This window comes from Bombus pascuorum, chromosome 6 (assembly GCF_905332965.1).
Source record: "Bombus pascuorum chromosome 6, iyBomPasc1.1, whole genome shotgun sequence".
NCBI lineage: Eukaryota > Metazoa > Arthropoda > Insecta > Hymenoptera > Apidae > Bombus > Bombus pascuorum.
The window spans coordinates 10864661-10892241 of record NC_083493.1 but is presented as its reverse complement, the minus strand read 5'-3'; the positions used below and the strand labels follow the sequence as shown (position 1 = coordinate 10892241).

The window sequence follows — 27581 nt, the reverse complement described above, 5'->3', positions numbered from 1 at the left end:
GCGGCCAGGCGATTCGAGTCGATTAGGCGTAAATGAGGACATCCGAAGTTAACGAGGGACTGGATCCTGAGGGCGGGTAGGCGAGGCCTGAACAGAGAAGGAGAGCGAGTGAGAGGAAAAGGAGAAAGAGATAGATAGAGTTTGTGTGCGGGGTGTTCGACGCTTTGAAAGAGAACTTTCCACCGGCGGAGAAAATAAAGGCAGAAGACAGAGAGAAGAAGCACAGCGTCAACTTTGCGGCAAACTTCGACTTCCTTCTCGTGGCACGCTTTTATGAAAACCGTGACCCACCCTTCGCTTCGCTCGATATAACACCCTTCGCCTGGCTCTCTGTTCGTGTTGCTTGAAAAAACGGGTCATTCCACGCGGCGTAATTAAATATCGTCGAATAACCGTCGGATACGAGCGAACTGCAAGCCCTTTCTGCGAACCAGCCTTTCGTTGACCGGTTCTCCATCGACAATACGCGTTTGATTCGATGGCTAACAAAACTTGTGAAGGTAGGGCGGCTTTAGCTTTCACGAAAATTGAAAAACTTTCGCCCTGTGTACGCGCCATGGTTCACAGCCGGAAGTCCTGCTAGAGCTAAGGGAGACTCGACTACGGCGCTTCGAAATTAATTTTTCCATTAAAATGTAAAAACCAACCGGGGCTGCGAATTGGCTCGTTTCGCGGGCGTTCTGCGGGATCATCGTTTATTATTTTGTTGGCCGACAGCTATTCCAGCTAGGGGAATCGAGAGAAGTCGATAAAAAGGTAGGAAAGCTTTGGAAACTGTAGAGAAAGCCGTACGTCAAAGGTTTGTGGTTCCAATCAGCGACGAATCACACGAAAGAAACCACGGATTCTGGCATACGATCGTTGGCTCGGATTGATTATATATTGTTTGCCATATTGCGCTATAATTTCATTCCCTCCGATTGCCCCCGTAGCTAGCCAGCTAGGCTATTGATTAAATTCGAGATCCAGCTTGACAGTCCAATAATGGAGTCTTAATGTGGCACCGCCGAGATATTACGAATCAAACTCCTTCCGACGGCCGGCCTGTAATGAAACGACGATCGTACTTGTGGATGGAAAGCAATTAAAATATAGAGACCAGACGGAGGAAGTTCGTGTAAACAAAAGATAGCCCAAATGAAAACTGTCGTGATCGTAATGAAATTTTCCTTCTCTCTCGTGCGTGTCGAATTCAATGAAAAAAAAGTCGATTAAGAAACTTTATAGGACGTATAGGCTGTTTCAAAAAGTTGTGGTCAGATGCATGTAGTAATAAAAACAGGTAAAAAGGGATACAAGTATCGTTGATTTCGGAGTCAAATACTTTCATCAGTGAGATATTATCTACCTCAACATATTGTTTGTTGAGTTCATCAATATACACTAGTTTGAAAATTTAAAGCCAATCTGAAAATATAGATAGAAGTTTTTTTTTAAATTGAAAACATACTCTTCGTACAATACATTAGTGTTTTGATAAATACTAGTCGCTTTGAAGGCCTGTTTCCAATTTTTTAAAAAATACCGTATATGAAAAATTTTTGAGCGACTGAACGCGTCGATACCAGATCGTCGACGATGATTTTGCATTGAAACATAGAATATGGTTGGAAGTAAGTTGAATGGAATCGGAACGAGTCCTTCAGTTTGGTATCTCTGGAACGACGGTACTTTTCGATCCCTTGAAGCGATATTGCCCTAAATATTCAAAAATCTGTAAGGACCTTTTCCTGGCTGCGAATATCTCGCGTCGAGGGATCGATCGGGAAACAGACAGAAGACCCTGCACAGCGTTTCTCAAATTTCACACGGATTCGTCAGGAACCCGGTGCTCGAGTTTCGCGATCGATTAAGAAATGCTCGACGAAAGTCAGGAGAAATCAAGTCAGAGATAGAAAAGATAGAAAGAGTTACGAGAAGAAAATGGGTATCCAGTGAAAAATAACGAAGACGGTCTGATGGTCGTGAGGTATGAATAATGTCTGACACGTTCCCCACGGAAATCGTTATGAACGAGTCAAACGACATCGGCAAAGTCGAGGAACACCAAGATGGATCTTAGTAACGCGATGGATAACACCGTCACAAGCGAGAAGAGGTCGCTATTTGAATTCCAAAGAAGCTTTCAGGGAGTCTTTTTCCTGGCGTACATGTCAAAGCAATAAATCACCTGGCTCTATAAAGATTCAGTTATCTGTATCTGGTCGAAGAAATAGGTTAGAATCCTTCTGATCGATCTTCGGCCTTTTTTTCGATATCTGAAATTAATACACTTCCAGATAGGTTTTCTCTTGGCCTCTATCTAATCTGTCATATTTTTCCGAGAACATACAGTTTCTGGAACATTGACCGCGAGTGGTTGGAAAATGATCTCAAGTTTGAGAAACGCTGTACTACACGAAAGAGATCCGATGTAGCGTTGCCAAAGTTAGACAACCCAACTGTAATCCAACAAACAACATTGGTATATCTATTTCCTTTAGTGTATCAGCTTTCATCATAGTGCGGGGCACGTAGCCGCTTAGGAACTGCGTGATGCGATCGAACATTACTATCTAGAGAAAACATCCAGCAACCCTTTTACTTTCTTTCACCTCAGAATAAAGGGAAACGGATAGTATCAAGTTGATACGCAACAAATTACGTTATTGCCAATATTTGTTATCAAGTTATCAGGTTATTTTTCTCCATAATCGATAATGTAAGACTTCTCAATTTCTGTCTGCTTGGTGAGTGCAATAGAGTCGTTCGCAACATCGATCTTCTAATTGTTTCGAGCAGAATAGTTCTGTACTATTTTTGAAGACGAAGAAAGCTATTGGAAAACTTCAACTTCAAACCGGAATTAGCGCGAAACGCAATATTCGACTGGAAATCGCCTGCAAAACATCCCGAAGTATTATAAGTATTATAAGTATTATAAGTTTCTTATTCCCGAAGTAATAGCTAAAGAATCTCACGGAAGTGGTGTGAACACGTTTCGGAACGTCAACGAGTGCACTATGAGTATGCGAATCTAATGATAGGAATGAGTCTAACATCCTTGTCTGCAGCGTGAATTCGATCCCATTGCCAATTCCGAGTCGGCACGAAGCTCACGGGTCCGAACGCCTATCCATATGTCATCGATACGCGTATTTGACCACGATCAATCGAAGTCACGGCGCGGTACACGCTCCCGAGACACGCCTCTCTGTCTCGAGGCAAGCTGTAACGTCGCAGGAAGCTCAGTCCAGTGACCTCCTCATTTCCATCCCATCAAACGGAACCAACATACCACATCGAATCTCATCACCAAACCACCGATCCAGTTCAAATTAATTTTAATTAACCCTTTCAGCGTTATGAATCGAAACTCGTGATGTTACGATTGTTTACGATTGTCGAATGTTTACGAGTTTCGAAAAATTGCTCATTATGCGCTACGTTTATGTCAATGAACGAAAACGTTTAGAATCATTTTGTGGCCATTGCGAAGTAATTTGTACGATCAATATGGTTTTTGTCGACGTACGCGTAAACTGTATTTATATCAGTTAACTATTTATCGATCTAATTAATTAAAAAATGTATACCAAAGCTTCGTTGTGTGAAATTTTAACGTTCAACATGGCTATTAATACTATATTTAGTCTAATTTAATTTAGATATTTCTGCAATTGTTAATCCATTGTCGACAGACCAGTGATTACACGATCAACTTAATTAATATTGCATATACCACCGGAAGTGGACCGGAACTAGATTGGAAATCGATCGAGCTAATCTGTTGTAAACGCGGATATAAAAAGGACGCAGTAACAACAAACTACTTTTGTATTTCTCTTCTCTGCCTAAAACATGTTCAACTTATTTTTCTTCCATGAATCTAGGGCGACATAAGATTCAGAAATTTACTAATTTTTAAATATGAAAGATATAAGTTTTTCTATTTCGGTGTTTCTAATAAATGATATAAATTGTGAATCAGAAAATTCTGAAGCCTGTGCATTTTGCGTTTCAAATAATTTCAAGTGTAATTTAATATAGTTTGTACCAGAAATGAAAAATTTGCACAGCATTTACTCCACCGCAAAAAGTGGATGGCAAATGTTTATGCAATTTCATACTTTTATGAACGCAATTAACCTAAATAGAGATCTGTCTCATTCACTAAATATTATAACGAACGCTTTACTCTGAATATTTCATGTATTCTTATAAATTATGCGCGTTTTGCTCACAGCGTGCCTTTCGAACTTTTCATTATCTCAAAAAATATTTCAAATAAAGCTACTATTTACTTTAAATTATCCATGAACGCACCAACATCCACGATCTAGTAAGAAGAAAATAATGTTCGATACACCTGCCTCGTTAGATATCTTAACACTGAAAGGATTTAATCAAATTCTTCGGCGAATGGCTTTCAAATTCATTCAATGTACATATATAAAAAGATTTGTAAAGATTTTGGAAGATCCGGTGATAAGCTTTCCGCGACGTGACGTTCTCGGTGATGTCCATTGGACAGCCGCCGTTCCTCGATCGATAATCACGCGCGTTACCCGATACACCGTGGCGGCCGTGTACTGTACGGCGAACAAAGCGAATCAGCCAACCTACCCTGCGCCTCCTTGTACTGCACGATGTAGTTGGTTATAGGCGAGCTGGCGTGCGCTGGATCCTGCTCGCTGGACGGCGACGACCAGGCCAACAGCAACGATCTGCTCCCTTGCTCGGCTACGTGTAAATTCCGGGGAAAATTCGGTGGCTCCTGAACCAGCAGCTTGATGCTCGCTCTGGCATGCCCGTAAGCATTCGTCGCTACGCACATGTAGTCCCCACGGTCTATGTGGTTCGCCTGAGTAATACGTAATTCGGAGATCACCCTTCCTGACACCTTCTGGTTGTCTATCGTATATCTACGAATGAAAAAGTAGAGTCAGTTTCATTAACTGGCCGCTACGTTGCCACAGTTGTTTAAAATTTCTCTTCGGATGGCGACGGTAAATATGCATTTACCTAGTTCGTACTTACTCCGACTAGTTAGTAGTATCACCAGAAAATTACGTTGACCGCAAAAATTTAAAACGAAAATAAAACGAACGGTGAAGAATAAAGATGAGAGAATAAAAAATAAATTTTTTGGTAGCTAAATAAGTACTGCTTGGCGGAATTGTTTAAACATTCATATAACTTCGTATCTCTGAAATTTTAGATTAACCGCCGATCCTAGTTAACATTTTAGTTTACGATCTCGCTATATCGTTTCCACCAAGTACACGTGACTTCGAGCCACTAGCCATCGTTGGCTATCTGCACATCCTCGCGAATAAATTCAATGAATAGAACGAATACGCCAGATCAATCAAATATATACGTAGATTTTTATGAAAGTAGATGCATTATTCTTCTGTTCTGTTCTTACGTTATCCTTCAAGTGTTTCATTCATCAGGGCGAATACGTCGGAACAATCAAAATGAGAATAGTTACATTATTCTACAGATGTTTTATTCATTAGAACGACAATTCTCACAGACGACTATCGATTGTGCTCACCCGTTTTTCTATTTCGTCGTAATGGATGCACGAGCAGGCGTATACGTGGATCTAATAGATATGCTAGAAGACTATATCGCTAGCAATTTATTGATAAACGTTGCTATGTCGCGGTGCTCGAGTAATTTTGCGTGAGCGAAAGTTAGCGAGCGACGCAACAAGGGATGCGCCGAATAATTTTGTAATGAAGGAGCACGATGCAGAGCGAGCTGTTGGGAAAATGTTCTGCGGAAACTCTCCAACTATGGCGCTCAGTCACATGCTTCGTGGAGTGGAACCGACGGAGTGTTGTACCAGCAGAATCCCTTGAGGAAACTCTACTTGAACTGCGTCTAACTAATTCTCTTCGATGCTTTTGTTTGATTTAAAATATACAGAAATTTCGGAAACGGATTCTTCTAATTGATCTCCACTGAGAATGGCATTCTTCGACGATGGACACGTAACATGTTAATCAATTGGCCTGTCTCGACCGACTAGCATTGTAATTAACCTGTGTGTCTCTCTGTCAATCGAGATCGATGGGAGATCGAAGTGTCATTCTCATCGATCGTTCATAATGTAAGCTGCAGTGTGTATGGGAGGCAATGGGCTTGATTAATTTCGATACAAACCTAACATCGTAGTTGGGGTCGACTCTGCTGTCACGTGCACGCCAACTGAGATCAAGAGGTGCGTCTCCTTCGGCCTCGCAGCGCAATGTCACGCTCTCTCCTCGTCGGACTGATTCCTGCCGCGTTTTCACTGATACTTGAGGGCCCGCTGTTTCGAGCATTCCAAATTGTTAATATGCTCATTTTTATCTATCGTTTCTTGCTAAGAGGAACGCCAAACGTACAGAACGATGTACAAAATTATATTTCTTAAACGAAAATTTTTAGTAACCGATTAACAAGATTGTCTCTTCAATAGAAATTCAGAAATTATTGTAAATTATTTATATTAGATTTTAAGAAGATTTGTGAATGAACATATCAAAAGCTAGTTATTGGTCGAATAATCAGAATATTAATGTGATTTCTTTAATACGAGTTTAGGTCTGGGAAAAGTGTCATGAAAATTATTGGAAACAAATTTACCACTTATTTAAGATTAAGGACGTCCTCTATTTCGTGCAGAAAGATAAATCGATCTCAGCTAGATTAATTTCTATCTTTTAATCCATTGTTTAATTCATTCTTCCCAGAAGTAGAAGGAGATGTAAATAGATCTAAATAAAGAAATTAACTTAAGAAATTTTTAATTCGAATACGAACTAGTTCAGGGCAGATGTTTATATTTCAACGTGAATCAATAGTGATTGATTACTAGAAATGTTAGTTTGAATAGAAATAGTAATATCGAACATTACCACGTATATTTATGTTCAATTCACCGAAAAATGTATGGTTAGATGGGACGATAAATTGCAAAATCCATTTTCCTTGAATTGCATAAATTGAGTCCTTATTTGCGTGACTACGGACAACATACGGCCTGTGTCATCGCATTTCTTTAGTTACTGACTGAAATGAAATAGAATTCAAATTCTAATCAATTTATATACCATAATTTAATATATATGTATATTATATATTTAATATGTTTAATATATATTTCCCAGTTTCTCTAAACTTTATAAAATTCTAAAATTTACTTAAGCAGGAAAAGAATATTTATGCATATTCATCTTTTATGAACACTGTTAAAGAAATGGAATCTAAATAAAAGTCTCTTTTTGCTAGTAAATATTATAGTGACTACTCTGAATATTTTATATTTTCTTATATTTAATATTTTATATTTCCCGTGCATTTTTAAATTCCCCACGAATATACATATACAAATACGTAGCCTAAGTATTAATCAAATCCTTGAAATTTGTTTCTATAATCGCGATGTTAGAAAATAAAGAAGGATTAATTAGCTTGTATAAATTGACTAAGGAACATTGGAAATGAAATATATATGGCGTTAACACGACATTAACTCCTAATGGATTAATTCACTATATCGATGAATTTAGACGAATGTATGAAGCAATATTAACTACATCGGCCTCGCCAGGCGTTCCCCTCTGTATGGATCGAGAATGGTGATATTGGGCTGGAGCTTGAGAAATTCGGCCACGAAACGAAGAATTTCGGAGCAGCTGGTCGTGGCCGGAATCCCAAGTTCGCAAACTGACACAGATCCAGCCAGCAGTAACTTGTTGTTGCGTGAATATTTTACCGTGAACTGTTAGTCGAATGAGCTTGCTGAGGCCAGGCCCGATACCGTTGCTCGCCTGGCATAGATAGAAACCGGCATGATCTCTCGATACCCGTGAGATCACCAAGGACCCGTTTCCGGCAACCCCTGCTCCCTCAGTGCCACTGTATCCCAACTCTCTGTAGTCGCCTGGTGTATCGCCTGAATGTTTCGAGGGAGCAGCCATTACTCGTCTAAACTAACTCGTTATCATAATTTTCTGTCTGCGTTCTGGTTAGGGGTCGCAATATAGGGTCGTAATATTCTGGTATCGGGAATCGTAATAAATAGAGACTTTCATTGGGATCAAGAGAAAACAAGGAAAATAGGTATTTCTATCTGTGAATTTTGATATTGGAGTTTTCCTTCTTCTTCGCTTAAATTGAATTAAGATTTAGATTAAATTAATATATTATATATAGAATGTGGTAAAATGAATGGTATAATGGTTATAATGCATGCAAAAGTAAGTCGAAAATTTAAAACGAAATTTGTTCGTTCGCAGTCTCGTTCCGTAGAAAATCAAGCTTATGAAGTTCCTTTAATGTAAGTTTAAGTAAAGAAGAATTTCTTGCGATTATTTAAATTAATATTAATAAATGGTACGGAACGTCGTCGTATCCAAAAGCTCGTTTTCGATCTTTGCTTTAGTTACAGAAACGTACGATTTTTTATCTTCTATTAATTTTAAGGATCTTTCTTCAGGGTTGTAGGATTATTCCGATGACTTGTTATATCACCATAAGCTCGGTTAGGTCAGATTAAATTAGAATATACGTGAAAATATGGACATAGACTAAATATTGTTTACATAGAAAACGTAGAATAACTGTTTGATCGGTGCTATTTCGACTTTTCTATGAATAGCAAATGTTCATCCGGGTGATTAGTATTGTCTGCGCTATAGTTATCTGTAATGGTAATCCCCTGCAGTAACAGACCATTCACCTGCCTCGTTGTAATTTGTAGCTCATGTCAAGTATATCCTGAGTGTTTTAATATACTAGCCGGATTAATTTGCGCCAACCCGTTTAATTATCTTCGATCTTTCAATATTCTATATTATTCCTATCTGCATATTTCTCTCTTAAATAAACTCTAACTATGGATATTTTAAATCGAAATATATACAGCGACGTAAAGTGAATTTACGTCATCTTATTGAGAGGCACGTTATTTCGAAACAATTTTGTGCAATAATCTCCGAAATAATTTCTGTTTCTATTATATCAAAGTTGTCAACAACTTGTAGAAATACAAATTTCTACAAGTTCGGATACATGTTATACAAGAATAATATTGTTATATCCAAATGCTATTATGCTTTAAAATAATTTAGCTATATTGTTTATGATTTAAATATATGCAAATCAATATATCTAAAATTCAAATTAATATTAAAATTAATATTAAAATTCAAATTAGTTGTGTAAAATAGAAAATTATTTGAAGACGAATTATATTTAAAATGTTCAATGTAAAATTAAATTACTTTGCCTGTATTATTCCTAAACTAAAAATTATTTCAAATAGTTATTTCTTATGCTTATTTCAAATAAAATTTAACCAAACCCTTTCAGGAAAATATGCAAAATTAAAGTGTTTATAGTTTGAAAAATACTTATCTGATATTTGTACATATATATAAATTTTTCTCATTACTTTGATATCTCTCTAAGGAATATCTACATATTTATACTTTACAACTGATGATTTATCCAAAAAATGTTTAAAAGATAGAAATTCGTTTCGACATTCGCCGATTCGGCGAATCGGGTGTAATTCAGGAGGAATCCCAGCTACCTCATGCGATACGCGTTTATGACGTTACAGAATTTTCAGCCGGGCATCAGAATATCCGTCGGAATTCACAGTGTCGTCGCGTATGCCCTACCATCGACAGAGAGGAGCGCTACCATTGTGGCGGATCAACGTCATTCGACATTCTTTCCGATACAATAAACATCGGGAAACGGGTAAATGTCCAAAGGAAGTTCGGCGTTGCGTGAAAAGATACAACGTACGTGAAAATGCGATCGAAAGTACTTCCAGAGCTTTGACGTTTGATATCAAGTAGTGACATCTTGTATAAGTATCGAAGTAACAAAAAATTACTATCTTGAATACGCATTTGTTGGATTTTCATCATTTACAAACGAACAATTCTGTCTCTCAATGGTAAAAGCGTGTTATTGCACAGAGAAACGTAAAACATAACGCTAAAGCACAGATTGCAAACTTGACTTTATGATGCGGATATACGCATCTACTAAAAAATTTAAAACATATTAGGATTTAAAAAATAATAATTTCCTTGAGCAAATAAATACCTTTTTTATGAAATATAATCTTTTTATACTATTGAAACAGCAATTAATTAATAGACCGCAGGTTTTTATGTATTTATGAGAAATTTGAAGAAAGAAAAATGACCAAAACGCGCATAGTATGTTATATATTATATAAAATTATATAAAATATCCCAGAAAGAGAGAGAAAGATTTTTTTAGTTCTGCTCATGAAATTTTGAATCTGCCTAAATATCCACAGTTTAATAATTATGAATAAAAATGAATTATTCAGAAAAATGTACGATAAAGCTTGCTTCGTCCAAAAAGCAACGACAGCTTCAAATTTAAGAAGTGTTCGTATTGCAACGCAACGAGTTGAAAAAGATCAATCCTTTTTTGCACTTTCTTTTAGCCTATCTACGTCCAGAACTCGACTATGTACTGGCGTATTCCAACAATATTAAATCGTTTAATTAATATTCTCCCTCATTGGCTCAGTTTTGAAACGTATTCCTCCCATAATGAGTGATTTAACTTTCAGTAAAAGAGGAATCGTAACAGTACGAAGTAGATGGGCTATGATCGAGGAAAAAGAGGAGAAATTTCATTCTCCCAAGCGGTGCAATATAATGTTCACGAGCAACGAACTGGTGAAACTAATTGTACCACCGCTTCATCGGACGGAGGGCTTATTTCAGATTGAATGAGACCTCTGGAAACGGCCGATCAGCGAAATTTCTGATGGATATCTTCGTCAACCTCCGCCAGCCTCGGGTTAAATACACTCAGCAGCTGTAACCTGATGAAAACGATCGATGGGATTCACGTAAAAGTCAGCCAGTAATTAAATTGTTTCGGAGAAAGAGGGAAATCGTGCAACGAAATATCTCGAATATCTATTTTTCTGTTCTGTTTTGTTGTACTTTAAGGTCAATGAGTAGTGATTAGTTAATAAGCCTCTCGAGGCAAACAGACGTTTTTAATGACATCAGATAAGTCAATCTATAAATCAATAGCAATAAATCGAAGTTGCAACGGTCCTCGAATCGATTCCGCCTGATAGAATTTTAAATTTTCCTCCACCTTCGTAAGGACGCCATCTTCTCGTATCTACATTTTCTTCGTCGTCTACGAAGTCCTACGTTTACATTTTTCTGGAATATTCCACATCATAATGTGGTACGAAATTGTATTACTAATTTTCTTTTGTTAAACTACTTTTTCGAAATGTGCTAGGTCACTGATTCTCAACTTTTTCATACAGTCGTATTAGCAAAATTAAAATTCAAAAGGTGTAATACCATCAAGGAAGCTATATGCAAATTCGAACTCAAGATTAGAATTGGAAAGTATATTGTACAAATTATCCGTGTACGTACCATAAGCCCTTTTTAGTGTACTACTGACAAAAGATTACTATATTAACTTTTAGAATTCTCATTATTTTTCTTTTCGTCCAATCATTGCTATGGTATAAAAGCTTACTTTGTTTTCGACGCGACTGCCTGTCTGTCCATTTGTTGCTGTCAATAGAAAATTTATAACGTGACAGAGAAGTCGATTATCCTGTCAATTAAGTGAAATCATTTAGGAGAAACTATTATATTGGGAATAAATAAGGCCATTTTTCTCTATGAACCAAATCTCCTGGAATAAAAATTACGTCACGTCAACATCTCATAGGCACGTATATACGTATTAAGTTCGACGAAGCCGAGATTCCCGTAGAAGGAAACGAGCCGTCAAAAGGCAAGCATCAAATTCCACGTATTAAGTGCCATCAAGGTGTTACAGCAGCTTGTCCGCATGCTCAAAGGCATCTTCCACAGTAGAATACGCCTATAAGACAGCCAGCGAGAGTAGCAAGAAACGTGAGAGGAAAATGTGAGGATGTACAAGCTCTAATCAGAAAATGACACTTTGCGAATTAAGAATCTCTCTTTTACTCTTTGAAACAAATATCCATCTTCCCTCGTTACACTGGTTCCATATATATTACGATATTAACCCTTCAAGAATTCAGAAGAAAATATTTAGACAATGATTATCTTTTGATACTAAAGACTTTTTGCGTTTTTGCTATGAGGCACAGATAATATGTAATTTCAACTTTTCATAGGAAATAAGCATTGATAACTGTGTTATATGTATATGACGATGTTCAAAATACGAAATTTATCGTAGTATATTTGAGAAAAATAACGTTGCTAACATAATATCTACCTCGAACACATTTAAACATATTATTGTACAGTTTGGATGATTGCCATTAAGAAGAAAAGATTAGGAGAAATCCTAGGCGATTTTTTACAGCGAGTAATTGAGTTTTAAGTGATAAGGGTATACGGATGGCCCGACTGCTTGAGATTAAAGTGTGAAAAAAAAGTGCACGGCTACCCAAGGTTTGGAGCTGACGTGACTAAATGTGTTCTAAGAATATCGCTATGGTTCTTCTGAAGTGAGCGAAAGAAGTTGTAAAATAAAAAGAAGAAAATGCTTTGATGTTAGAATATATGTATGTATTACGCAAGAGAGACGGTTTTTAAATGGGTAGCCTTTCAGTTGTACTTCGTTGTGTCGCGTTGCATTGCATTATATTTTTATTTTTCCCGGTATAATTAACTGTTTTATTTTAATATCGAAATCTTTTACTTCTCCACACTCCCAGCAAATAAAATTTCTGTAAAAATAATTCTCAGAAAAATATAAAAAATACAAGAACAATATTCCCACGAAACTGTAACTACATACGAAATACCACTTCTCAGAAATAACTAAACTAAGAATAAATGAAAGACAGAGTACCCGTCTTAAACGTACTATCTGAGAGTTAAAAATAGTTCCTAATACATTATAAAAGAAGGATAGGGCAAATTCGAAAGAAAACGCAGAGGAAGGAGCAAAGACAGATAAAGGTACGAAAACAACTCGGTAAGGTGACTGATCGCATCATCGTTCGAGATCGAAGCCGAACGTATGTCACGCTCGGTGGTTTTCAGTAAGACAGAGGACAGTTTTTCGGGACGTGAGCTCCCTCCAGCCACAGTGGGTTGGTAAGTTTCAAGTCTGAGTCGTGACTTACCGATCGATTGCTTCCAAGTCACCGTCGGAATGGGGAATCCTTCAGCCTGACAGGCAATGGAGACGCCGTGACCTACAACGGCGTTCTGGTCGATAGGTTCCACCGTCCATCGCGGCGGCACTAAAAATACGATCCAATTGGCTTAAAATCTTCCGGATCGCCGGTTCCTGGCGGACCAGCGTTTCGTCGTCGCCCGATTTCTCGGCAGATCCTCGTCGATCGACGCTTCGTCCTGTTCATTTCAAATCACCGTGTCAATTACACTATCGCGTGACCTTTGTCCACGTACCCTTTATTCCCTTATCTCAATTCGTGACAACTTTTCGTCGAAAATGCTTCCTATCGACGAACCAAATAGCTGGTGGACTTAACCTGGCACGTAGCTGATATACACAATTCGTTTGGAAGACTTAGGAACCGGGACAGAACCATTTAGACAAGAAGTTTTCGGATCGTTTCGTCTTTCGCTGTTTTTCTTTTATCTTGTTATTCGAAGCTATGAAAACAAAAGTTGAGATCTTTTTTATGGTTTTACGCGTATGGTTTAAACTTATTATAGATTATCTGTAACTCAATGATATCTATCGTGGATTAATATCTAATTGCACATAAAAATGACTGCTATTCTATCACACTTGATATGTCTATACAGTTCTGCCTCTTGCACAATTCCATTTTTCTCCTTTCAAATTGAGAAATCGGATTACTCGGTATAAAATAGGTGCCATAGAGATTAATCAGCGCATCCTCTGTTAGCTAAACGCGAAGAATAATACTTTGTTTGACTAATTAGCCATTGTTCTCTGAGAACACTGGTTACTTCTATAGAATGATCGAACGATGGTTTTTTAGTCGACGAGGATCACCGGTCCCAGGCGTTTCTCTCTATCTACTACATTTGTCTTTGCTGTCGCGTGTTGTTGTTTTGTACTCGCGTATATACTCGTGTGTCGTGAAACGCATGCATTTCCAACGGGTTTCGATGTTACTGCATACTTACGGATCGCTAAAAGTGTGAACAACAACGTGTAGCAACAAAACCGGTGGTGTCCGTGTTTAGACTACTTGAATTGACGATGTCGTATTTAGAGGGGTAAAATGTTTACTCATTCGTTGTTTCAATCAGAGGAAACTAATTTACCAGGAAGAATTTCGAGCAGTGATTAAAAAACAAAAGAGATAAAACAAGAATGAGAGAACAGAATTATGGGACGAAATTGAAAATTAAAAGAAAAATGTTCGTGCATTTGTTGTTAATCTGTGTTAATAAATTGTAACTGAAAACGTGCTCGTTTCGGAGAAACTTATCTGTAAAAGAAAAATTGAAAAATGTGTTCGAATAAAGGGAGAGTGAAATAAAAGGAACTATAAAGTGTTTTAAAGAATGAAACAGAGAACTCATTGTTCCATGGTACGTACTACACGGGAAAAGAGCATTCGCTGGAATAATTATATAAGAAAAAGTATACCGTAATTGGAAGGGTAAGTGTTCCATGCAAGAATCATTTTATTCGAAAAATATAAAAACACGGCAAGCATCATTCCAAGTAAAAAAGATGTGAATATATAATGTAATAATAAAAGGTTGTTAAAAAACAACGTACGAACAACGCAAACGGTACCTATTTCAAAAGAACGTTACTTGTAATCAGTATATACGAAGAAAAAGACACGCAAAAAACTTTCGAGGCACACATTAAATAATGTAAAAGTTACTCTCAACATTCTTTCCATCGTCATTCCAAGTTGCTCGTATGTATATAGAGATAAAATATAAAGGTAGGCGAAAAATATCGTACGAGAAAACGCACTGAACCAGTAAACGTTAACTACGCGAACGCATGCTTTTACATCTGTCACAGACATTTTGTTGCATTACACGAGCACAATATAAGTAATATCTCTCGGTACACGAAACCGCTACAAAAAACAAAAAAAGAAGAAAAGAAAAAGAAAGTAAAATAAAATACAAAGGAACAACAACAATAAAGAAAATAAAATGATACTCTAATTAATGAAAACGCGTGTAACGAGGACAAAAAGATATGACAGTAAAACAATGAAGAAAAAGAAAAAATACTAATGATTCGTTCGCAATTAAAAAACGGTCGAACAACGAAAAGTATACTAATTCTAATTAGAAATCAGCACGCTCAACTTTCGAGATCTACAAATCGAACTCTTTACAAATGCTGATGATTCGTGAGGATGTACAAATAGTAACGATGAAACAACGAGAAAAGAAAGTAATAACAACAATCAAGGAACCTTCGTTCTCATTTACTTTTTCAGCATCTTTCGTTCTTCTTTTTTCTAGTATTTTTTCACTTCGTCCTCTTTCTTTTTTTTCATCTCGTTTTCATTTTTTCCTTACCGACTCGTCGTCGACGGATTAACTTGGCGTTGCTTTAATCGTCGCTCGGGTGGAACGTGCTCTTCCGGAAAAATTACACGAACGAAAGAAATTCGTGTCGTCGAATACGTTCCCGTTACGGTTAACCGGCTCGTCAATTAGCATGCATTAAAAACGAAGGAGAGATAGAGAGATAGAAAAATAAAGAAGGCAAATCGCACGACGTAAACCTGCATCCCTAGAAATATATTCGTTCTCTTTTTTTTATATTCTGTGCTGCGTGAGGAAAAACTCTTGGACTTCCTGGCTTGTGTGCTATTGCTTATCGTGTCGTATATATTATATATATATATTTTTCTGTCTTCTTCTAAAAAACACTTTCTTTACGCGCAAGTGCTGTCGTTTCGAAGAGGATTGGAGTACCGGTGTTGCGTCAGCATTACGTGGCCTCGAAACTTTATATAAAATCGAGCCGTTTTTGCGGACGAAGGGAAATGCCTCGATAAGGACACGCTTCCGGTCGGACACTTCGGCTCCGACTTCAACTCCATATGAAATCACTATGTAGCCAATACATAGATATGCGGCCCTCCTGGTATTTCGAGGAAATAGTCTTCCACAAACCCAGTAACCCCGATTTCAGATACCTGGTATCCAGACTTCTGGAGATACGGATAACTAGAATAACTGAAATCACTCGATTCACCAGAAAGATATCTTATACCATTGGATTGCTTCAATCCCTTGACAATGATCTCGCACGAATATTTTATGATGTTTTAAGCATAATAGTACTATACTAATTAGTCCAAGTTGAAACTTTGTTTCGTTAAGTGATCATACCTATTCTTGCCAGTTCTTGGAACTGAGTTTGTGGAGTGTGCGCATAGCGCTAGATAACGTAATGAATAAGAATATTAGCACAGATCAAATTTTTCTATAATATGTCACGAAAAGCTACGGTATTGACTTTGTTCACCGTTTCTATGACATGTAGTTTTACGCAGTTGTACAACTTAAATAACTGCTCGGAAGTTTCAATTCATTGTGAAAGTTATTAAAAAGAAAAGTTCTACATAGATATCTTAAGAAAGGGAATCGATGCAATAACTGTTTTTAGTTTCTGCCAGATTCTTATATTTTACAAGCAAGATTATGTAAAGCACCACTGTAACATCTGAAGAAACCATCAAAGAGTATTTCTACACCAGTGAAATAGCACTTTCGCGGGCGTCGGAGATATCGTCGAGCAAGCAATTTGCTTCCCACATTTCCAATAGAAAAATTGGAAATACGCCAACGACAAAAGACGAAGATTGCTCGTTGAGTAAACAGAAAATTCTCGACAACAGCCGTGTCGCGTACGATCGTAAACCTGTTGCAGAAAACTGAATGCAAGAGGAAGAGGATGTTGCAGCCTGATGAACGCCTAGCGGACCTAGAAGCGCATTTACTTCGGTTCCGCGGTGCGCGAGGTAAACGTTACCAGAATCTCGACCGTGCTATTTTCCGGGGACGCGAATCCGCGTATAACCCCGGGGAAATTCGTTTCGTATTCCGGTCGCGTATTGTTAGGCGAAACGCGAAACTTTGAATCGAAATCGCTCGACGAGACTATAGGGAAAGCTCGACACTTAATTACTTGTGGATGCGTGTATGGCGAGATTCTATAGCATAGCACGAATGAATTGAGGAAATTTTACCGAATGACTAAGATTATCAGGTTATTATATCGTCGCTAAATGCCGCAAGATATACAGTTTTTAGTCGTTGTCCACTGACAAGTACGCAATGGTATGGAATAAACGAAATAAACAAAACAGGTATGGAAATAAACAAACGGAAGCTTGAATAAATAAATTGAAAAAGTAAACAATCATAATTATTGTAAAACAGGTATTTTTAAAGCATACAACGATGTGATAATTGTGGTGTCAATTAAGGTTGGTTGATCGAAATGAATTTTATTTAATAATTCGTTATTTCTTCTTGGATTAGACGAAATCTAATAAGGAAATCTTTGATACGACTTGCCCAATCTTCTTCTTAATGTAAGTCTATTAATTCACTAGTCTCAGTAAGCTTATAAGATGGATAATTTAATAGCATGAAAATCGTAAGTAGGTTGAGGAACGTAATTAAAGGCGTAAAATGTTAAAATAATCGCAGTGATTATGAATCGCGTGTTTATAGATTATACAATAAATTGAGAGTACAGTGTCAATTAATTAATTTTGTTTGCTTGAAATCAATTTGAACGAAATAAAATTTATCATGAAATGATTAACGAGGAAATGTTTTTCTTCTCTTTCCAATTTGCTTTTCAATACGGATTTATTAACGGATTCTATTTCTTAAATTTATAAGGGAAATAACAACATAACAATCTAGACAGTTATAATTCTCTGGTTGAAATATACTCCTAGCAATATAAAAATGTAGAAAAATAACATAAGACGTAAACAACTAAAATAAATAGAATAAGAGAAGTTACGATAAATCCACTAATATGTACTATCAGTGAAATACACGTTTTCTCCACAAAACAGAGAAGATGTGGATGAAGTACCGAGCTCGAAGAACGTAGAACTCGATTCACCAGAAAGAGTAAGACCAAAATTGATTAACTGGCAAAGAACCTTGAAATTGGCGGTCGACAATCACGGAAATAGACGGAATAGAATTTGCCAGGGAATATAATTTATCGTGCGTTTTAGTATAATTCAGTTGAAGCAACTTACCGAAGACCTGGAAGTCGGGCAACAAGGTTCGCAACTTTAAATTACTCGCGGATCCTTGGCTTCTCGCGTCCCCCTCAGGGATAAGGGAAGGATCGTTTATACATCCTGCAGGATACGCTCTCAGCTGGAATCGCTTTCGAATGACGAGCGAGTGCACGTCGTTTTATACGCATTAGGACACGTGTATCCGATAACAGGGCTAACGCGAGTATTTATCCATACACGTCGTCGTTTCCATTTCAGTCGTTTCTCCATCGGCTGACCAGATGTAAATCGCATCTGGATTGTATAGTCCAACGGTTTCAAAATGCCATGAATCCAGATGCGCTACCATTCGTGAATATTTCGACACTTCTAAATCACAGAACCTCGTTTATATAAATTTTCTTTTAGGACCAATCGTTCATATAACTGAACTCATATAACTGTAGTAGGTAGAAGTTTGTAAATTTTGTGTTCAATATGCGACAAGTCAGTGAGTTCGTGTTTAAATAAATTAATCAAATTTCGTTTCAATGAATCCATTATTTGCAAATATACACTAGGTGACGAAAGTATTATAACACTTATAGAAACTTTATATGAAAATACTCCACTGTAATGAAATACGATTATCATGACTATATTGGAAAAATTTGAAACGAATTCGAGAATGTAGAAAATCAGTATCCAGTATGAATAATGGTCTTGAACGTACATAAAATCTATTGTCTTAAGCATCGACTAAAATTTGTTATAGTAAGTGTTCAAATATTTTTGTAAGCCAAAATATATAGAATATACTTTAATCTAATTTCCATTTCTGACTTTATTTCGGGCAAATATATATATAGTTACTAGATATTGACGAACACAATAGTTAATTAATTAATACAAATAAATATTAGACCTGTATTAAATGAGTTTCTGTACAATATTGGAATATGAAAGCGATAAACATGGAACTTCATAGAAATACAAATATATTCGCAAATTTAATAGAGCACCGTTGAAAATGTGATAAAAATATCAACCTTTTAATAAAATTACATCAGATATCCAAATATTAGCTTATTCGAAAAATTCGTGGCATTTTTTACAGTAGATATATTCTGCATTATGTTTAACAGAATTAGAAAAGAGGATATATTTTATCACGAATTTCTGTTAAATATTTATACGTTAACTTAAACCGATAGTAATAGTAGAAAAACGTTCTTCAATCATACTTGTGGATTAAATTGCATCTGGTGTGTTCAGGTACTTACGGACGATAGTATTTGCTGTATACAATAACCATACGTTGCACAAAAGGTAGCGCTATAATATCCCAGGGAACAAACGCGGAAGGTCAGGTGTTTCTTATCGTCCTTGGTCGAAATCCTCCTCAGCAGATTGTTCGCCGTGGCGACCATTGTTGCTCTTATCATTTCCAAGGTTTCGCTGATCGGCGAAAATCAAGCACTCTATTTTCCGCACTATTGCCTTTTGTTTCCAGTAAACGGGGTTCTATGAGTCCCTTAAATTCACCTGACGTGAGAATTCCCATTGGTGAACCAGTTTCGCGAGTTTCATCGACTCGTTATTGCATCTTGGTCGATTTCACCTAAGTCACGAATCCTTTCACTGTGAAATCCCTGTTCTTATGACTCCTAAATCGACGATAGATCGACTCTACGCGGATCGTTCTCGAGGGTACTCGTATGTGGTGCGCAAGTAGATTCTAGTGTTTGGGTGTCTTAATCGATTATACGTATGTGAACTAACTCGGAGTACTGGAGAGACTTTATCATCCATCGACTTCGTTATTGAATTTCATAGTAAATTTCAAAGTTTGAGATGATTTCTAGTTTATGAAAGAAAACGAAACAGAATGTACTGCTATAAAATTGATTTCACTATCTGACGTTTGTATTTTATTTTTGCAAACAAGAAATTGTTAGTGCCCTTTTATTTAAGTCATATACTTCAAAGTTCCAAAGATTATAGAATTTTTCAATTGAAAATTATTTTAATACTTCGTAAGAATCACAATATTTCCTCTCCTTGTTAGATATTTAATCTTCCATTGTATTAATTTAGTTCTGATTACATAAGGATTAATAGTACTGTGTCAAGAATAAAATCGTCCAAATATTTTAAATACACATACACTAGTAATTAAAATCTATTATTTAAATATGAAACACATTACTAATAATTGAAATGTATTCTTTAAATCTGAAATACGTTCCAACACACATTCATCCTTTTAAAAAATTCAACTTTCCAGCAATAACGTGCCATTAAATTTTCTGTACTACACCGTGTAATTTACGACTCCTTGTTTTATAAAACATTCAGTCACAATGACAGCAGTTCTTAATGTCACTGCAATGAATTCGCCAATAACTTAGCGCACTAAGAATTATTAAAGACTTTTCCAATTTAATGTAGAGCAATTTCCATTTCCTCGATAAGTGGAATCAGTGTAACTTCTAAAAAACGAATAACATTTTTCAGAAAATCATTGTGAATTAGAACACTACGCCATAGTTTCAGTTGTCCAAAAATTTATTTCACAACCAATGAGATACGTGTCAAAGGCATTGTCCCCGCGATATGTTGCCTTCTGTAGGGTACGCACGAACGACAGAGTCCGTGAAAATAGTTCGTTAACGGGACAAAACAGTGAGGATGTTGTTTCAGGGCGAGAAAGAGAGGCGTGTGTACACTGTGCGTTGAAAAACGATATCGAAATCACGAGGGACTCGCGTACGTATCACGGTCGCATCGATTTGCTGGCTATAACACGGCTAACTCGAATTTACGAGCAGTTTTTACGTGCGTTTCGCTCGCCAACACCGGCCAGCTCTTAGTGAATATGAATGACGCGGAAGAACATTACACAGCGCGACAACGCGTGTCACTCTTTTAATACTCCTGGCATCTCGTGTGTCCCTTGAAATATCAAAATCATGATATGTAAACCACCTTTGTTTTTTCCAACTTATTACCTTCCCTTTTTTTCATCTCCTCGTACACTTGCAATTCGTTTTAAAAGCGAGCAACGAGTAGACTGTAGACTTTATGCATTTATGGGAAAGACCCATTAATGATTAAGCAGTGAAATAACGCGTAGTAGCTTCAGTTGTAATACAAATGCATTAATTACACAAATCAAATAATCAAGCGAGTTTCTATATACGATTTCAAAAAATAGTTTAGTACAATGACATAAAATATTTCAAATTTTCTTCAACTTGGTAAAATTGTAGAATCTAGATGGAAGGAGAAATAACGACGAAAACAATATAAAATAAATTCTTCAAATCCCTTTTCACAATTACAATGTAAATTAAATAGGATTCAATAATGTGAGTATGCGAGACAAATTTCTACTTAGGTCCCGTTCTTTAATTTTATTCTATAAAAGTACAAATTTGCATGAATGTCTGCAGTCTGCTAACGAATTTTATCGTCTCTGGAAGAATTCATTTTAACTAACGAAGATTAACATCGCATCGTTCTTCCGTTTTCCACTTTGCTGCATATTGTTGTACTATTATTTACCGGAAAGTTCCTTTCGTGTAACGATACCGCGCGTACAGGTCCTGTAATTTAATCGACTTCGCGTGCGAGGAAGTTCACAGCTGCCGTAAACGGAAGAACGGCGCAGCTTTGTTGTCGTAGCTTGGGAACAAGCCCAGAACCGGTTCCATTCATACAAAGGTAGAAAGTGATTTAGATCTCGATCGCGGCGAAGGAATGGGTGTCGGCGACTTTCGGAATCGTCGAACGGCTGCCGAGAACTTCTTGAAAAGTCGCATTACCGCGCCACCCCTCTGAAACTCGAAACTAATTTGCCTGGGTCGTATCCTCGCGAGAGCGCCCGGTTCGACTGCCAGTAAACTTTCGCCCCGGGAAGACTAGGCTTGTAATGTCATTCAGAGGTGGAATAGCGGGGAGAGGATGGCTCGAAGATGGAAACGAGGAAACATCGTTGGGGAAAACGGCGACGGAAGAAACGTGCTCGCGTTAAAAAAACGCGCCCGGAACGAGCCAAACGACTACTTGGTACACGCACCGAGCACAACCCTGCGAAGAACGGCTACGGAAAAGGCGGTTGGTACCCGGACAAATGTAATTGCGAGGCAACCATCGGTGTCCTTGAAGGAACAGAAGCCATCTGCCTGGCGGATCTCTCTCGCTATTTTCTTTTAAGGCAATATTCCAGCAGTTAGGAGCGGAATGTTATCCGCCTTAAATAGACCTCCCGTCGTCTTCTTACTGGGGTTATAGGCGCTGGAAAAAAGAGTCCTCGGCAACGTAATACCATATCCAGCCTTGATATTCTACGTTCGTGCGAATTTAAGAAAATAAGAGTACTAACGCTATAGTCAGTATACAAATATCTGGCCATCTCTCGGTATTGCATAGATAATTCAAATAGATCGAACTTCGAAATGTATCCTCTGACGAAGACAGATGCGCCTTTTCTCACGTTGGAACGTTCGTCCCTATAACAATATATCTTCTCTACTCTGATACACCGGACAGTTTTCCATAAATTTCCAGAGCCGAAATTTTTTGAAGAAGTAGAAATCTCCGATTTAATCTATACACGCAGAACATCCTATCGATGATAGAATGGAAGGATCATGAAAAATCCAAGAAGATAGGAGCTCGAGGAAGCGTGATCGAGGGTAACGAAAACACGACGTTCGAATCGACTCTGTCGAAACAAACCGTACTCCAATCCTTCGATATGGCTGTTCGATTTTCTGTGCCGTAATATGTATATACACGGGTGTATATATACAATATATATATTTGTAGAAAGACAGTCAGAGACAAGTATATCTGGCTGGCACACGGTTTATGTACACAGGTTCTTACAGCTACCATATGTCGATTTTTGTTTTTGCTCGTTTGAGACACCAACCAGCAACGGAGAGGCTGGTCGAGTATTCGGCCAGGCCAGCGACGTTGCTGATCTGGCACGTGTAGTTCCCGCTGTGCTTAGCGCTGACGTTATTTATCGTCAGGATGCTGGAAAACGGCGGATAGTCGCTTATCTGTATGTTGTTGCCCGTCTCGACGACGGCCGCGTTGGATCCGCCTGACGACGACGATGCCGAGGACGACACCGACGCACCGTCACCCGGCCTGACCTGTATCGGTTTGTCGTCCATCAACCACGTGATGTTGAACGGCTGGTCACCCTGGCTCGTGGTACACATTAGCTGTGTCCTCATCCCCTCCGTCACACCGTTCTCGAAATAAAACGGCGAGATCCGCGGTGGAACTATAAACGTGACGTGTGATAATAGTATGTACCTGCATGCGGGCACAAACCGTTCTCCTATACGCGTATCTCGACCAGAGATTACGCTCTCGTCTTCGTTTCCTATTTTTCTTTTTTTTTTTCTTTTCTTTTGCGGAAAGGTTAGTTAAGGGGACTGGAAGATGAGAGGAAGTTTCAGATAATAAAATGAGCGCGCCAGAGGAACAACATACGAGTACCATCAAGATCCATTTACACACAAACGTGCCATGTCCGTTTCGTGTCTAAATATTGGCCCAGTGTTTATTTGATATTTATGTTAATATTTATGTACTATCCAGGACCATCCAAGATGTATCCGGGATAAATATTCGACTATGTAAAATACAATCTTCGTATCAGCTAATCTTCGATTTTGTACAACATCATGTACGAACGAAATACGTTCAGGCACAATTTTACAAGTTCATGCTATGACCGTTGCCTGACGTGGTCAGACCGAGAGACAAGGAAAATATCCGAGACTATTAAGTGTAACCGGAGGCCATTCGAACTACTGATAATAACGAACATAGAATGAATGACGTATAAATAGATACACATGAAACGTGGATATGGCACGGTTTTGTATAAACGGACCTTTAGACGACGAGACTTCTATATATTTGAGTTTCGATAGCGAATACAGCGAAATAAAACGAAGTAAAGCGAGTCTAGTAAGGCTTGGCTATAGGTATGTTGAAACAGTGTCGAATTACCTAGGAGAGAATGAAATGGCGAGCCGGATAATTACATCGAAAATCGTGAAACTCCGCGGGACTTCAGAGGCGGCCCGTTGAAACGGAATTAATAGCGCCGGCGCTACGCGTCCAAAACAACGGAGAGTTAATAAATCTTCTTCCCGAACGTCTGAAATTAACATTAAAATACAACTGGCGGATACAAACTGCTCGGAGTTTAATCCGTTCCCGGTGAGCGGACGGACCGTAATTAATGTTCCTCTCGGTGGCAACGACAATCCAAAAACGATTGGTAAAAAGAACCGGTGCCTGCGCAACTCTCTGTAATATCACCGTTATATTCCGCTGGCTCCGTTCCGTATAATACTCTATTCGCCCGCAATTTCCAGTATTTCGCTTCGTTTTCCTTTTTTTCTATTTTCTTTTTTTTTTTTTTTCTATTCCAGTGATCGAAGTCTCATCGTGAAATTGGCGCAGGAGGTCACGAAGTACGAAATTTCGCGATCACATTATTTGATCAAATCCGCACTGATCCTCCGGTAGAAGCGGTTGATACCGTGCGGCTACTCTATTTCGTTGTCTGACCAAACACGAACCTATACTACTTCGCCACAGACGAATTTCAAGTAGGTCGAGTTTGTACAAGAACTGGGCGTTTGATAACCGCGATAACTTGGAGTTTCTGCTACGTGTTTCCTGCTACGTGACCTCCGAAACGTGGACGCTGGACAGGTGCAACGGTAACCCCGGCCGAGTCCGTGAAAAATGGTGGCTCGGTCATAAATATTCGGCCAGAACCGCACACACGTACCTCGTGGCTCGGAAAATGAACATTTATGAGTCGGAGTAACTGCTAATGTCGGCCAATATGTCTTTATGAGACTTTCGGCGAAACTAAGTTGAAACCAGAGGTGACTGCACGATCCTTATACCGGTGGTCTGTTTTAATGAACATTTTCATCGGGGTTACGTTGAACCTTTGGTCTCCTCGTTGTTCGCTTTACTGGCGCGTCTTTCGCATAGATTTCATAAGTTGATTCAAGAGGCGTTAAGTAGAAATAATTCGCCGTGATCGTTTGGCTTTCTTTTCTCATTCGAGTTGATTAACGATGAGTTTACTTACCAGGACCTATAGAACGTCGAGCAGTCAATTATCGAAACGAGCGTGAAAACTAAGTAGGATGAAAAGACACGAGAGATCTTGTATATACAGTTGCCTATAAAAGTCTCCGTATATTTTAGAGAAAGGCCATTTTTATCAAAATAAAATAGTACAAAATTTGCCCAGTCTATGATTTAATTAATTAATGCGCTGTCATTAATTTATTTTAAATTTAAATTGAATAAAACGATTTATATATCACACTTAATTTATAATATTCATATTTTATCTATTTAAAAATAGTCTTCTTGTAAAATGTACAAAGACTTTTGTCAGTGACTGTATCCTAATGAAGGATTTTAACTACTTGAATTTCAACGAATTAACAGTATATCGAATGCGTAATAATATGCCAGATCAGTCTCATGCAAGATAACGTTTCCCGAATTCCTAACTTATATAGATCTCTCGTATCGATTTCGCCCAAATACGATTTATCACTACGGTCTCAATATAACTTGAATGATAATAATGATGATAATGATGATAGTACACAAATCATAGAGAATATCTCGAGCGAAAACATAGCATAGTCTTCATAAAAAGATACTGTTCTACTGGATAGTGATAGTGATATAATATAATGTAACTCGGTCAGAATCGGTCAAATACGTGACTGATACACGATAATACAACACAAATATCGAGAGAGCAACAAAGGTGGACGGTTCATTCGAAAACGGGACAAAAGAGCACGGCTCCTACTATATGCGAATCGTGTTTTCGAAGTGTCGTTATACAACGATCCAACGTAAAAGAATACCATAGAAATTACGTATTATGTAATGTATATACATTAATGTTCGTTTAAATTTCAATAGATCGAGAACCACGTTATAATTTTCGTGATGTTAACCATTTTTTAAAAATCCATTAATAAGGAAAAAAGAACAATTTAGCAAAAAACAAACGAGAGAGACAGGATCAACTATAAATCAAAATTCGTGATATAATTGAAGTTAGAGAGATTCTACAGTTCAATATATGAAGAAAATCGAGAATAACAAAATTCCGTTAGACGTTACATTTTCGAGAAAATTGACTTTGCCGAAACTTGTCAAGTATATCCGAATTTGCTTAATTGTCAAATAAATAGGAGTATAAGTTGCAAGTGTAGAACAGAACTTTCTGATATAATACTTCGTTTTGCACAAATAGAGTTTAAATATACTTAATGAAGAATCAATCTGGTACACCAATCCTCTACCTAGTTCATTCGATTCGTTCGACTTTCCAAGAAACGACATTCTTTGGATGAAGCAATTTTATTCTATACTTTCATTATATTTTCGAACTTATCTCTATACATCCTAATTTCCGAATTACGTCTAATCTGAAATAATTAACTCTTAAAAAATTTATGCTCCAATGTAAGTTTATTATTCCTCACTTTCCTCTTATTTTGAACCCGAATCTGCCTCAATTGTGCATCTTCCAGATTCCTGAATCTTCCTGACATCATCTGTATCAGAACTTAACTGTATTTCTGGCTTCTTCTCGGTATATCTATAGGCTACTTTTAAATTTAAATCACTCTGAATTCGAGTTGGAACTCGAATTACGCTAATAATGAAAAGCGATAAGGTTGGATCGTTTGAATTTAGGAGAAATCAATTGTAATCGAAACGAGCATTACTGTATATACGAAACGCAATATACTCAATCAATACTGAATCAAAATTGTCTCCTGAATATGTTAATTCTGAACGATGCAATATAAACACGCATATATTGCGCGCAAAGATTAAAACTCAGCACGGTATGGTAACTTTTACGTAGAAGCGATCTCACGCTGTGACATCGAGCCCGATCCCGTGGCCGCCGAGCGCAAAATTAAACGAAAAATCCTAATCTGACGCTGGATTCTCGTTTAATTTCGCGGCAGCGAATTCGAAACCGGTCTGAACACGAGTTTCTGCGCGAGCATATCCCGGAGAGAAGACAGGAGAAACAGACAGACAGAGAGTTACAGAAACGGAGAAATAGTGGGGGGACAAAGTGTGTGTGTGTGTGTATAGTGGTGTATGCGTATACGTATGTATCCATGTATGCGTGCGTATAGTCGTGTACATAAGAGTTTGGAGCAACGAGTGGAAACTCGCCTCCGAAGCAGATTTTCAACGAGCGCTTCGATGTCACAGATCACAGTTGTACGATCTACGAGGCATACACCTTCAAATCGACTGATTCAGCCCG

At 37.8% G+C, this 27581-nt stretch overlaps 1 protein-coding gene across 7 annotated transcripts in view; it reads right to left on the bottom strand.

The window, feature by feature from the left end:
• LOC132907996 (cell adhesion molecule Dscam2-like) overlaps positions 1-27581 on the bottom strand; it is a 162818-nt gene that overhangs the window by 22596 nt on the left and 112641 nt on the right. For 6 of the 7 annotated variants that reach the window (XM_060961496.1, XM_060961493.1, XM_060961498.1 and 3 more), the window contains 4 exons: positions 13145-13264; positions 7754-7933; positions 6157-6304; positions 4606-4904 (listed from right to left, as the gene is read on the bottom strand). In XM_060961496.1, the coding sequence (XP_060817479.1) occupies positions 4606-4904; positions 6157-6304; positions 7754-7933; positions 13145-13264 (747 nt within the window). Of the gene's footprint in view, positions 1-4605; positions 4905-6156; positions 6305-7753; positions 7934-13144; positions 13265-23141; positions 23505-27581 lie in introns of all 7 variants that reach the window. The other variant, XM_060961494.1, reaches the window with a different exon arrangement.